The 14,110-nt window shown below is 40.2% G+C and overlaps 1 protein-coding gene across 1 annotated transcript; it reads right to left on the reverse strand.

Moving 5' to 3' along the window:
- Window positions 1-5,121: 5,121 nt before the first annotated feature.
- LOC307215779 (uncharacterized protein) lies at window positions 5,122-11,762 on the reverse strand. The gene is made up of 4 exons (XM_079975497.1): window positions 11,744-11,762; window positions 11,387-11,485; window positions 8,308-8,363; window positions 5,122-5,463 (listed from the first exon to the last, which is right to left on the reverse strand). Coding segments are annotated over exons 1-4 (387 nt in total). The 5' UTR covers window positions 11,746-11,762; the 3' UTR covers window positions 5,122-5,233.
- Window positions 11,763-14,110: the final 2,348 nt, after the last annotated feature.

Genomic DNA, 14,110 nt, shown 5'->3' on the forward strand with positions numbered 1-14,110 from the left:
CCTTACCTCCTCTGTGGTTACAAAGTATGGATCCACATGGATCCTCACGATTTTTGCATTGGGCTACTCCAAACTCACTATCAGATCACATGTCTGTGGCCACAGCATGAACCACAAAAATCATATATCCACTATTTCATTTAGAATATTTTTTTTCTTGTTTTCCTCCTCTAAAAACTACGTATGTGTTATGGTCTGGTGCGTGTTATAGAGTGAAAAATACGGTATTTTGGCAAACTGCACATTGTCTTAATAATCATTGGCAAGATGATAACAATTTTAAATAAATGTATTCCTCCAGTTCTGCTCAGCGCTGCCATATATTATATCAAGTAGCATTAATCTTCCGGTCACAATTTGTCTGAGCTGTTGCTGTTACAGATTGTCTCATTGTAGAAGTGCAGCTGAAGCAGGGCTTGATTATCTATTATGTTAAGTATTCCTAAGAGTCAGGCCACAGCCAAGGGGATGCCCCAGACATCATCTAATTGTTTAGATTCTGCTCTCTGTTCTGAATTTCAGACTGTTGAGTGGAAGGGGGGGGGGATCCAGATCAGAACCATGGGCTGGGGGAGGGAAGGAAATGTAACCCTTGCCTTCAGCATGGTCCCAGTATTGTTCACACACACACACACACACACACACACACACACACACCGATGCTATTTGCATAGAAGGGAAAAGACTCATTGATGCCAATATGAACTTTCCTCCCAATGCAAGTAACAGCCATAGGAGTATACAATATTCATAGAAAGGATTTGGGCTCCCCCCCCACACACACACAGCTGAAGCTCATTGGAGCTCAGCTCTGGAACCTCTCAGGTGGGCACCATTGTCATTCAAAAAAAAAAAGGGAAAAGTTCGTGTTAAGCTCTGGCACTTCTTTTTCTAGAAAAATAGCACTAGAAAGGATTCCACTGCAAAATGCTCCATTTCCCTCTTCCCCCTTTTGTTCTTATATGGTGCACTAATTTGACCACAACTTACTACACTAATCTTTCAACAAGGACAATAAAAATAAAAATAAAATAACTAACAAAAAATCACCTTATTTTCTGGTTGTTTATATACCTGTACCATGGACATGCCACCAATTCACACTTTTCACTGTTTTATATATTACTGATAATGGTGGTGTGATTCAAGTTACTGCCATAGCCAAACTAAAAAGTTGTTCCCACTCTTTCCCACAACCAGGGGAAGTAGCCAGCAACTAAGGGAGAGCAGGAGGGTAGGACTTGAACCAATGGCTTCAAGTTACAAGCAAGAAGATTCCATAAACATATGGAAGAACTTTCTGACAGTAAGAGCTGATCAACAGTGGAACAGTCTCCCTTGGGAAGTGGTGGACTCTCCTTCCTTGGAGGTTTTTAAGCAGAGGTTGGATGGCCATCTGTCATGGATGCTTTAGCTGAGATTCCTGCATTGCAGGGGGTTGGAATAGATGACTCTTGGGTCCCTTCCAACTCTATGATTCTAAGTAAGATAACCATTGGGAGAAGGGTATAACCATAAATGACAAATTTGCTAGACCCTGGTGTCCCCAAGATACCATACCTCCATCACTTCAGCTATCTGCTTTTCTATTTCTATGTCCATTAGCTTTTCATTTGATGACAGGCATATGCTAAGGGTATTATCTTGGTTCCAAAGGACATCTCTAAAAGAATATTGTGGAGTTGGAATAATTTTTATCAATGGGCTGGAACAACTACCCAATGATAAAAGATTACAACATATGGGGCTATTTCATTTAGAGAAAAAGACAAGGGTGGGAGGGGGAACACATGATCTATAATGCATTCCTATGTAATGTTTTCTTTTAGGATGGTAGTGGCTTACTTGATGCACCTGAAATAGACTGAACTACATCAAATGTTTAGTCTGGTACAGCTCAATGTGACTGGCAGAGTCAGCCTACAGCAGAATGGATACTGTTCCTACAATTTCACTCACACCACAGATAGGTCCATGACAGTTTCACGCACTCACATACCACTCAACAACTGTTTTAGCACAGATTGCCCTAATAAAATAGGAGGCGGTCATTTTTCAAGCAATAAAATATTGCAGCTTGAAGGAAGGGAAACTGGTACCTTTACAGCAGAGACTCTGCCCTCAGGAAAAATGACTGAATCACCTGTAATAAATAATAGCTGTGAATTTGTTTTAGAATAAAATGATACTGCTGAAACCCCCAGGTATAGTTCAGAGCTATCAATCAAAGAAATACTACACTCGGAACTACCCAAATGCAGCCTTCAGCAACTTAATTATTTGTGTGTCTTTCAGTTTGACCTTTGTTCAGCACATTCATAAACCTGTTTAAAGAGTTGCCACCAGGATACTGGCACAAATGGAGAGTTCTTTCTGATTGCTGCTTTATTTCCCTGAGAAGACAAAAGTTTCATAGATTTCCCACCCCCACCCCCTGCTTTTGGGTGTGAATGCTTGACAATACCATATCTAGACTAGCAGGGGGAAAAACCAAAACAAAAAATTCAGTGACTTAATTTTTCACTAGAAGAATAAGGAGCACAAAAGTCTATCCCAAAGTATGGAGCAGATTTCATATTTCCCTTCTTAATAAGCAAGGGTACCAGATGCAAATCCTCAGCCTTTTTCTTTTTTCTTAGCCTTTTTCTTATGCAGATTTTGGCAGCCTGTAGAACCCTCATAGAATTTTTGTGCCATTAAAAAAAATCATATTCTAATTATGCTTTACACCTACAGTAAATAATTGCAACCACTGTATGATGAAGCTTTGGCATTTGAAAAGAAACCATTCTTGCTGGTTTAAAGTGTTTTGATATCCCCTTGATTTAATTTGCCATTGGTTACAGACTTGATCATACACATTCCTTGGTTTCAGTATGCTTTAATGCAGAACGTGAATTGTTTCCATAAACTATGCTGTCATGCATAAAAATTACATAGGAAGTGCTGTATAGTTCATCACTAAGAAATTAGACCTTTGCTTTGGATGCCCAAAATCTCCAGTGCAAAGGAATTCCTGGCTATCTTCAGTGTAGAGTCCTGAAGGTAGTATAGAGCCATCATGAGTAGTAGCCATTGATAGCCACATTGACTCTCTCAAGGCAAATCTTAAAAAAATTAATATAAACACTGACAATTGGGAAACACAGGCCTGCGAGCACTCCAATTGGAGAACAGTCTTTACCAAAGGTGTCATGGGCTTTGAAGATGCTTGAACTCAGGACAAAAGGGAGAAACATGCTAAGAAGGCATGCTTGGCAAACCCTCACCATGATCAACTTCCACCTGGAAACCTATGTCCCCACTGTGGAAGGACTCCAGAAGGACGTATGACTCCAGAATTGGCCTCCACAGTCACTTACGGACTCATTATTAAGACCGTGTTCTTGGAAGACAATTTTACTTGGCTTCAAGTGATCGCCAAAGAAGAAGAAAGAGAAGATAGCCACATCCTCCATGAATCTGACAGCATTAGTGGCCATCACCATATTTTGTGAAAGTGAGTTCAGTAGTTCACGAGATGGATTCCTTTTGTCTAACCTGAATATCCTTACCTTCAGCTTCATTGGTTGACCTGGTTTCTAGTACTATGAGAAACACTTTCTCCACATCATGCATGTCTATCGTGCCTCCCTTATTTGCCTTTCTTTTCTAAACTAAACAGCCCCAAATATCACTGCCTTTCCTTGCAGGAGACCTGCTCTAGCCTCCTGAGATTGATGGTACTTTGTTGGCATTCAAGTGACATTGAAAATCAAACTGTTGGAGAGTCTCAGCGCCTGCTGTGGCTGTGCTGTGACCAATACGGGAGTTGTTGTTGTTTAGTCGTTTAGTCGTGTCCGACTCTTCGTGACCCCATGGACCAGAGCACGCCAGGCACTTCTGTCTTCCACTGCCTCCCACAGTTTGGTCAGACTCATGTTTGTAGCTTCGAAGACACTATCCAACCATCTCATCCTCTGTTGTCCCCTTTTCCTTGTGCCCTCCATCTTTCCCATCATCAGGGTCTTTTCCAGGGAGTCTTCTCTTCTCATGTGGTGACCAAAGTATTGGAGCCTCAGCTTCACGATCTGTCCTTCCAGTGAGGACTCAGGGCTGATTTCCTTCAGAATGGATAGGTTTGATCTTCTTGCAGTCCATGGGACTCTCAAGAGTCTCCTCCAGCACCATAATTCAAAAGCATCAATTCTTCGGCGATCAGACTTCTTTATGGTCCAGCTCTCACTTCCATACATCACTACTGGGAAAACCATAGCTTTTACTATACGGACTTTTGTTGGCAAGGTGATGTCTCTACTTTTTAAGATGCTGTCTAGGTTTGTCATTGCTTTCCTCCCAAGAAGCAGGTGTCTCTTAATTTCGTGGCTGCTGTCCCCTTCATGGATCACTGCCTTGCCGTGGCAAAGGGGCTTGAAGAACTCAGAGAAGCTATGAACTATGCCGAGCAGGGCACCCAAGATGAACAGGTCATAGTGGAGAGTTTTGACCAAACGTGATCCACCTGGAGGAGGAACCGGCAAGCCACTCCAGTATCCCTGCCAAGAAAACTCCATGGACAAAGACAAAAGGCATATAAATACGGGACAGGCATGCTTTATTGCAGCAGGGGCAGCTGAAGGTGTCTGGTTGTGCTGATACAGATGCACCATGGTGTATCTTCTCTCTGCACTCCTCCCAGCACTCATTTCTCCTCTGGTCACTAATGTGGATACACAACCTGACTGTTTGTCTTCAGACTTTACAGTGCAAGTATATAAATATCCACTCAGAAGTAAATGAGTACAGTTAGACATATAGTGAATCCTATATATATCTCCTCAGAAACAAATCCAAGTTAGTGCTATAGGGCTTTCTTTCAGAAAAAATGGTATAGGATGGCATACTTACTCTGGTATGTGTATATGATTTAGCTTGAAAACACATAAATTAATCACATTAAAAAATATTTTTAAATGAAAGCAGGTACAGTGGTACCTCGGGTAACAAATGCTTTGGGTTACAAACACTTTGGGTTACAGACTCCGCTTTTTTATATATATTTATTGGTTTTTATCATATAAAATTATAAAACATACCACACAGTTTATCACAAATTTATTGGACTTCCATCAGCACCTCTGATAATCCTTCGTCTAAATCACTTATTATGCATTTCCTAATTTAATATTGCCTTTACTTCTTTTAACATATCATCTCTTATTATACATTTTTACAATATTTCTTATCTTATTCCTCACAGAACTTCTTGTAAACCTACAAACGTCGTCTGGTCGTCACAAATACTTTTCAAATAATCCATAAATTTACTCCAGTCTTCGGTGAATTTCTGGTCCCGCCGGTTTCGAATCCTTCCTTTTAGTTTGTTGAGTTCCGCATAGTCCATTATTTTCATCCTCCATTCTTCATTCATTGGTAATTCTTCTTGCTTCCATTTTTGGGCCAATAATATTCTTGCTGCTGTTACTGCATATAGAAAAAGCGGGTTACAGATGCCGCTAACCTGGAAGTAGGCCCTCAGGTTGAGAACTTTGCCCCAGGATGAGAACGGAAATGACGCAGCGGTGGGAGGCCCTATTAGCAAAAGCGCACCTCAGGTTAAGAACGGTTTCAAGTTAAGATCGGACCTCCGGAACAAATTAAGTTCATAACCTGAGGTACCCCTGTATATGGATATATGTGTTCTGCACATCTAAACTATTCCGCTGACATATGAGTCCATGAGATCATGGCCAATAGATATGAAGAGCTGTGGCTCAATGGTTGGGCAGCTGCCTAGCATGCAGATGGTCACAGGTTCAATCCCCAGCAAAGGGCTGGGAATGATTTCCGGCCTGAAATCCTGGAGAGCCACTGCCCGTCAGTGCAGACAATACTGAGCTGGATGGACCAATGGGCTGACTCAGTATTAGGCAGCTTCCTGTGTCTGGCTCCCTTTGTATTTGGAGCCATCTGCAGGGCAAAGAAGTGAGCACTGATTATGCTTGCTGCATTTACATGCATCTGCTCCCACCAGACTCTTTTAAGATCTGTTTATTATATTCCTGGAGCAAGAATATGTGTGATTCAAAGGTTAATCATTCTGAATCAATGGTCTTATTTCTTTAGACAAAAAGAGAATCACACTCCTCCCCTGCTTGATGTCTTGGTTGATGTGCTCTCCGTGACATTTAAAGGAGCCTACCTGAGGAAAGGGACGCAGGAAAGGAAAGGAGCCTACCTGAGGAAAGGGACGCAGGTGGCACTGTGGGTTAAAGCCTCAGCGCCTAGGACTTGCCGATCGAAAGGTCGGCGGTTCGAATCCCTGCGGCGGGGTGCGCTCCCGCTGCTCGGTCCCAGCGCCTGCCAACCTAGCAGTTCGAAAGCACCTCCGGGTGCAAGTAGATAAATAGGGACCGCTTACCAGCGGGAAGGTAAACGGCGTTTCCGTGTGCGGCTCTGGCTCGCCAGAGCAGCGATGTCATGCTGGCCACGTGACCCGGAAGTGTCTCCGGACAGCGCTGGCCCCCGGCCTCTTGAGTGAGATGGGCGCACAACCCCAGAGTCTGTCAAGACTGGCCCGTATGGGCAGGGGTACCTTTACCTTTACCTTTACCTTACCTGAGGAAAGGACATTGTTAATTATTCTTGAGGTGAAAACAAAGGCAAGGAAAGAGCAAATGATGGTGCCGAGAGCATCCCTTTTTGTTATCTGCTTGTTTGGTAAGAGGTTATCAGGATATACGATCAAGTCAACAAGATCTTGGTATTGCCATCTGGTGACAGAGGCAAGGAGGTTACAGGCTGAATCAGACTAAGGCTGCAATCTTATTTCCACTTACCTGGGAGTAAGCACCACTGAAACCTGTAGAACTTAACCTGTTTTTAATAGCAGCCAATGAAGGCCTCAGTATGGTCACAAAAAGGGTTTTTTCCTGCTGTTGCTCCTTAGAATTTAGTATTTGGAGGCTTGCATTTAGCTAATAGTTGTTGACAGAGCCATATTCCATGAATTTATCCAGTTCCCTAAAGAATACCCTAAACTTATGACTGCACATTTCATATGTACTGGTACGCTGGGATGATCAATTTCCTGTTATAACTCCTGAACTAACCGGCATTCAGCTTCACATTCAATACGCAGGGGCAAGAGGACACAAAAGAAAATTTCCATGTGTGTATCCTTTGAACAGGGATTCAAACTGAACTTGAGCCTGAGACAAAATAAATAATGGAACAGAACCTGAATCTGAACTGGAACAAAAAGAAAAAGATGCACAAATGCACACACTCATGATCAACTAGTGCAATGGAAGAAACAGTTATCAACTCCAAGTAAAATAAAGTATGAACATTTAAGACTAATGTGTGGAGAGTGAGATCAAAATAATTAAATGTTTAAGCTTCAGTCCTCTTGACAAACTGAAAAGCAGCAGGAATGAGAAGGCTTAAAAAATTAAGGTTGCAACCTGCTGTAACTAAATATTACACCTGAACAAAACTTGCTATACGTTTGCTTTTATATATTCACACTTGCTTCTTCTTTCTTATGAATCATGGTTGGCATTTAGTTGTTTATGAATTAGGCCCATTTATTTACTCTTACCGTACTTTGCAAACCTGTACATTGGTACCTTTGGTTACATACGCTTCAGGTTACAGACTCTGTACCAAAACTAGTACCTCGGGTTAAGAACTTTGCTTCAGGATGAGAACAGAAATCGAGTGGCGGCGGTGTGGCAACAGCAGGAGGCCCCATGAGCTAAAGTGGTACCTCAGGTTAAGAACAGTTTCAGGTTAAGAACAGACCTCCAGAATGAATTAAGTTCTTAACCCGAGGTACCACTGTAATGATATTGTCATGCTCATCCCACTGAGGTGAGAAGTTCCAGGATTGCAGCAGTAACTTGGGTTTGGTTCTGTTTGGAAGGAAGTTGTTGGAGGCTTATTGCCATTTTGCAATATTGATATTTCTTTATAGATATACAGGTTGAGCAAAAGTGGAAACACGCAGCTTGAACACTTCATAGATGACCAGAATCACTGCTCAAACATATCAGATCTCTAGGGAAAGTCAGCACCCTAAGATGCTTACAAAGCCCAAACTAAGCTCCCTCTCAATCTCTCCCTCCAACAGCACATACAATCATAGAATTGTAGAGTTGGAAGAGACCCTGAAGATCATCTAGTCCCTAGTTGAACCCCCTGTGATGCAGGAATCTCAACTAAGGCATCTATGACAGATGACCATCCAACCTCTGCTTAAAGACCTCCAAGGAAGGAGTCCATCAGCTTCCAAGAGAGTCTGTTCCACTGTCAAACAGATCTTACCGTCAGAAAATTCTTCCTGTTTAGTCGGAATCTCCTTGCTTGTAACTTGAATCCACCTAAAAGTAATTAATTAAATATGGTAATGGTGTTAACATTGGTATTAACATTCTTGGTGATCAGAGAGAATTAATAACTCTTCAATAAGTTGGATCGAACTGCTTATCAGCACTGATATTTTTACCTAACTACTAAATTTTATCTGTTTCAGAACTCCAAGGAACCCAGTTAACTTCCTTCTATGTATATAATTCAATGTGTTAAAAAATAATGATTTAGAAATGCTGTGATCCTTCTAAAAGCCCTACTTACATGCTGAAATTAGCCAACAATTTTTAACATTACGTGAGCTCCCTTCTATTACACAATCAATATTGCTGTTAATATCCCTCCTTATGGAAAAAAATAAACTGGTCACTTCTGAATACCAGTTACCACAAATGCACTTTTCATAGCTCAATGCTGCTTATTGTTATACTCTCAAGGCTGCTGAACTTGCTGGCCCTGATCCAACAGGAGGAAATGTACGCACAAACAGCTATGTGCTCACATTTCCCAGGGATTGGACATTTGATTGAGGAGTCAGGATTGCACATGCAGAGCTAGCTCTGATCTGGTTGTATGCAAAAGTCACCAATCATCTGCTAGGGAGAAAGAATGGGAATTAGAAGGCAAAATTCAGAGAGCTCGGAGTTAAGTACAGGGTGCCAATTACATTGTAATAATTTAGAAATATTTTATTATTGCCTACTTCTATTTCCCTCCTTATTTGTTTTGCTCTGGACTATTTTTCATGGTTTGATCCTATAACCCAAATAAAGTCAATGCACATATTCATGGCTCTCAAAACTCCTGTTAACAGTTTGCACATCCTGGCTTTTATTTAAAGTTCTTCAGACATTTCTATCTATTTTTGGTACAATCCAAAGATTCTATCAGTCTCTGCGACAGGCATATCTTTTGTAATTATATTTTATGTCACCGGTGTGACACATTAATGAAATGTGTCACTACACCTAGTGTTAGGATACATTTCATTAATGCAAAGCACTTTTGTTCTATGCTTTACATTTGGAAACAGATTTAAGTATTAAGTGGCTAATGTCTGCAGCCAGGGAATCCTTTCCGAATTTGTAACAGTGACCAGAACAGACTGCATTACACTCTCCAAATGGTGCATTTTTGCATTTGAATGTCTGAATTATCCTGGTTTCTTAGAGACGACCACAACACCAACATCTTAAATCCCCAAAATATTGTCCGCTTCATTGAATGCTCGTGATCTAAGCATATGTGTAATTATTCTGTAATTCTCCCCAAAATGTGATTCCTTGGAAATGCATACTAGATTTCCCCTATTGTAACTGCAATGACTATTTCTTTGTGTCCGTTTCTTTAAATACGGTCACAAGGAAGTTTGTATGCCTTGGTGCATCGCATGGATAATGATGATTCCCCCCCTCCCAATGTCCATCGGGGGGAAAAAATCCTGCTCATTTGTTGGAGGGTACAGACCAAGGTCACAAAAAGACCATTTAAGATAGTATACATACAACAGTGGCCTTTATTACAAGAAACAAGCCTAATGTCAGAGCCAATGGAATCATAACTAGGCATGTATACAAATTAATAATTTGCAATCTATGCATACGTATACTCCAGCAGGGAAGCAAGAAAGTTATGTAAGCTCACATATAAAATATTGTTCGAGTGTATTTTGGTGGCAGTTGCTCTGGCTCTCTATAAAAGATAAAATTTAATCCAAGGTTAATAATTATGGTCGGTTTAATATTAATTCTCTGGTTTCAATTTTGTGTACATAAAACAGTCTGTGAAAATAGCGCCTTTCAGGTTTGTTTTATTTTTTTTTCAAATTTAAAAGCAAGGTTATTGTATTTGCATGAAGCAAGCATTTTATTTTAGGTGCAAGGTTTGTATCCAAGCATTGTATTGTTAGTAGAACTTTAAGTTAACAGATGTTGAAACATTTGAAAACAAACCCCTGAAGAAGTTCTCCGTTTTAGCATGGGACATTGTTTGTCTTTAATATTCTAAATTTATTAATAATTTTATATTGTACCACTGCTGAAAACCCATCCAGTTTTAACTCATTCAAAATATGTCATATACTTCCAGCTCATTTATGAACAAAAATGGGGTTGAAGAGTATAATAGACTTTGAATGAGCAATAATCCAATTGCTCTTAAAAGCAGGAGAATTAGTTATTTTGTTTTAAAAGAGAAGCTGATTGAAATAGTGCCAAATAGTACTCAATGCTAAAATCAATTATAAAAAAAGATATTCTGGTTAAATTTAAAAGGGCTATTCAAGGCACAAGTATTTCACGGGTATTAAAAAACCCCACACAGAAATAACTTATAAAGTCTGTGTTAATGCTAAGGGAAACCATTTTCTTTTTAAAACATTTCATTTATGGATGGAAATTAGCCTTTTGTTAAATATATGAAGTAACAGGTTTCACAAATCAAAAGAAAATCCAATTTGTCCTAAACAGGGTTTGAAAAGCATGAATTAATAGGAAAGGATGAAACGAAACAAGAAAAAGGTCTCTAGATTTCCCAGGAATGGATCTACAATCTGAGCTGAATAAACTTTGGGCTTTACATGAATATAAAAATAAAAAGAAGATAAAAATTGTAAAATAAACACATGTGCAATATTCTTTCTCTACACCTATAACTTGTAAATTGCTTGACACATGTGAAGAAGGCAAATCATAAATTAAAACAATAAAAAATAAATGATTCTAAATAAAATAAATGAGTGTATATTTTCTATTCTATTCATTTCTATTCAGAAGTCACATTAAATTTTAAAAATTAAATATTTATTGCTAATTTCTAGGTACAAAAGAAACCAAACTCATTGGGAACTGAGTTATTATTTTTATATAAGCTACTTGTGCACATTTTCTTGGGAATAAGCCCCAGTGAACACACTGGTACTTACTTCTGAGTAAGCATGCATTAAATTGCAGAGTAAGATATCTTCCTATTTTCTGCACATAGCTTTTGTGGCAGGTTACAAACAGAAATTAAGAACAATAATACAAATACACACCCTCCATGTGTTCTTATTTTCCAGGGACGTCCCTGATGTAAAGATGTCGTCCCGGTTTCTGATTTGATCCCAGAATGTCCCACTTTTCCTTGGGACAGCCTAAGGGTATGCAAATAGAATAAAAAAATAACAATTTAAAATCACTTAACAGCTAAAAATCAAAATTACAGCACCATGGCAATAAAACCCAAGAGATCACAATTAAATATAGCACTGCAAAGGTTGGAAGAATAACAAGACAGTATTTTACATGTCTACTCTTAAGTAAGTATGCAAACAGAATAACAGCCCAAAACAGTTTCCACCATTTAGATGCCTAAATGATAATAAAGTAAGCCCACTCCTCATACTACTCACATGAAGGAGCAATATGGATACAAAGAAGGTGCAGGGCCAATTAAGTCCTGCCCCCAAGGTCACATGGCTCTGCCCAGGCCTTCATATGTTTAGAGCAAACTTCTGAAATAAAGTTCTTTTTCACTCTAACATAAAGTATGTGCGTATGAAGAGTGCTTAGGTCACAAGTAACAATTCTGGGGGAAATTCCATGACTGGGTGCCATGACAGATTCTGTCCTTACTTAACCTCTGAGGATTGGAGTACCAGAGTGAGTCCTCCATGGACAATCTCAAGCACAGATAGTTTATATTATATCACTAAGGGCTTTGAAACATCACGTGTGACTGAAAAGAGGCCCCCAAGCTTCCTCTGTGAAGCCCAGTACTGATTATCTTGAAAATTTAAGAAATGCAAAGTATTTAGTATTAGCCAGCTAAATCTTTATGACTTGATCCAGTTGATATGATTCGTGCTTTTCGGGAAGCACTGTAGCTCAGTGATGGAGAACATGCTTAGCACCCAGAAGGACCCAGGTTCAATCTCTGGTAGAGTCTCGAGGTGCGGCTGGTAAAGACTCCAGCCTGAAACCCTGGAGAGCCATTGTCAATCAGAAGTGATGATGCTGAGCCCCTTGGACCAATGGTATAAGGCAGCTTACTATATTCCCATGATCTATGGGAGTACAGATATCACTTGCTGGATGAGGAACCAGGCACAGAAATGGCTGCTATATGCTGCTTGTCTCTCCAGTTCAGCTACCTGTGCTGTGGATGCTGAAGTGCGTTAGAAAATCAATGATCATGCTGATCAGCTCTTTGGGATGGGGAAAGAGGTCCACCCAATTTAATTCTTTTTGCACCAGTCTATTTGGCAAGGCCGGAAAGCAATTGCTGCAAACCTAATGGGACTCTGCAAATGTACCCCAACTGCTGCATACCCAGTTGGACCAGATTGAGGTGCTCTTGGAGGAAACTGATTTTCAAGATCCATTTGCATTGGGGTTTAGGCCCCATTTTGGCTTTCAGGGTGTCCTGGTTTTTACTTTTTGAAATATGGTAACCCTATTTTTGAGATAATAAAGGTAAAGGTACCCCTGGCCATTAGGTCCAGTCGCAGACGACTCGGGTTGTGGCACTCGTCTCGCTCTATAGGCTGAGGGAGCCGGCGTTTGTCCGCAGACAGTTTTTCCGGGTCATGTGGCCAGTATGACTAAGCCGCTTCTGGTGAAACCAGAGCAGTGCACAGAAACGCTGTTTATCTTCCCTCTGGAGCTGTACCTATTTATCTACTTGCACTTGATGTGCTTTTGAACTGCTAGGTGGGCAAGAGCTGGGACCAAACAACAGGAGCTCACCCTGTCACGGGGATTTGAACCGCCGACCTTCTGATCGGCATCCCTAGGCTCTGTGCTATAGATCACAGCGCCACCCGAATCCCTACTTCAAGATAATACAGTATAACAAAACACGGAAAGAAGCTCTACTATTCCATTACTAAACAAACTGTTTTCTGGTAAACGGTTTATGATTATTTCTTAGTTCAACAATAATTCTTCAATAGTGCATTTCTTAAATCTGTGCCTATCTTTTCTGAAGGCTTCAGTCCTACACGTCTTCTCAGAAGAAATAGGTCTCATTAAGCTCACTGGGGTTTCCTTCTAGGTAAGTGTGTATATAGGCGCTGCATCCCTCATTTCTGTATGTTTGTTAATCTTGTTAAGATCCTTCTTAACTGAAGACAACGTTCAGCTATGATTTTGATTTTTGGTTTAGTGTTTCTTTGAAGGAAATATATAATAATTAAAAAAAATACAGAAAAAGGGAAGATCAAATAGAAAACATTTTCCTCCAGTATATTTACATTTCAGTTATATGTTTTTATTGATGCCAGCCAGCAGCTTTCTTTTCTCCCTCCTTCCCTCCCTCCTTAGAACGAGTTGATTGTATACCAGCAAAATGGGTGGCGCTTTGTATGCTCCAACTTGGCAACAGCTTGTTGAGAGTAAATCCTGTCATGGAAGGTTTTGCTAATCTGAATAAATTCAATTTCAAAATCCTTCCTTGATCTAAGCTTGCTTAAGCTCTCGCTGAGGCCTAGAGATCCTGAGGGTCAATTCCAATAACAAAAGATAAGAAAAACCTGCCCTTTCTCATATCTCTTTGCAAGACGCTATAAGCTGTTACCTCACTGCAAAAAAATAAAAATAAAATCATTAAGTTTAATAAAGTTGCCTTTTGATACTTCTTAATGGATGAAGTTCAATGTTTCCCACTCTAATGCTTATCTGCTTGGCATGTCACCCAGAAGTGATGTCATAAGGACCAGAGCTGTTCGACAGTGGAATTTGCTGCCAAGGAGTGTGGTGGAGTCTCCTTCTTTGGAGGT

This window comes from Podarcis cretensis, assembly GCF_951804945.1.
Source record: "Podarcis cretensis genome assembly, chromosome: 1".
Lineage (NCBI taxonomy): Eukaryota > Metazoa > Chordata > Lepidosauria > Squamata > Lacertidae > Podarcis > Podarcis cretensis.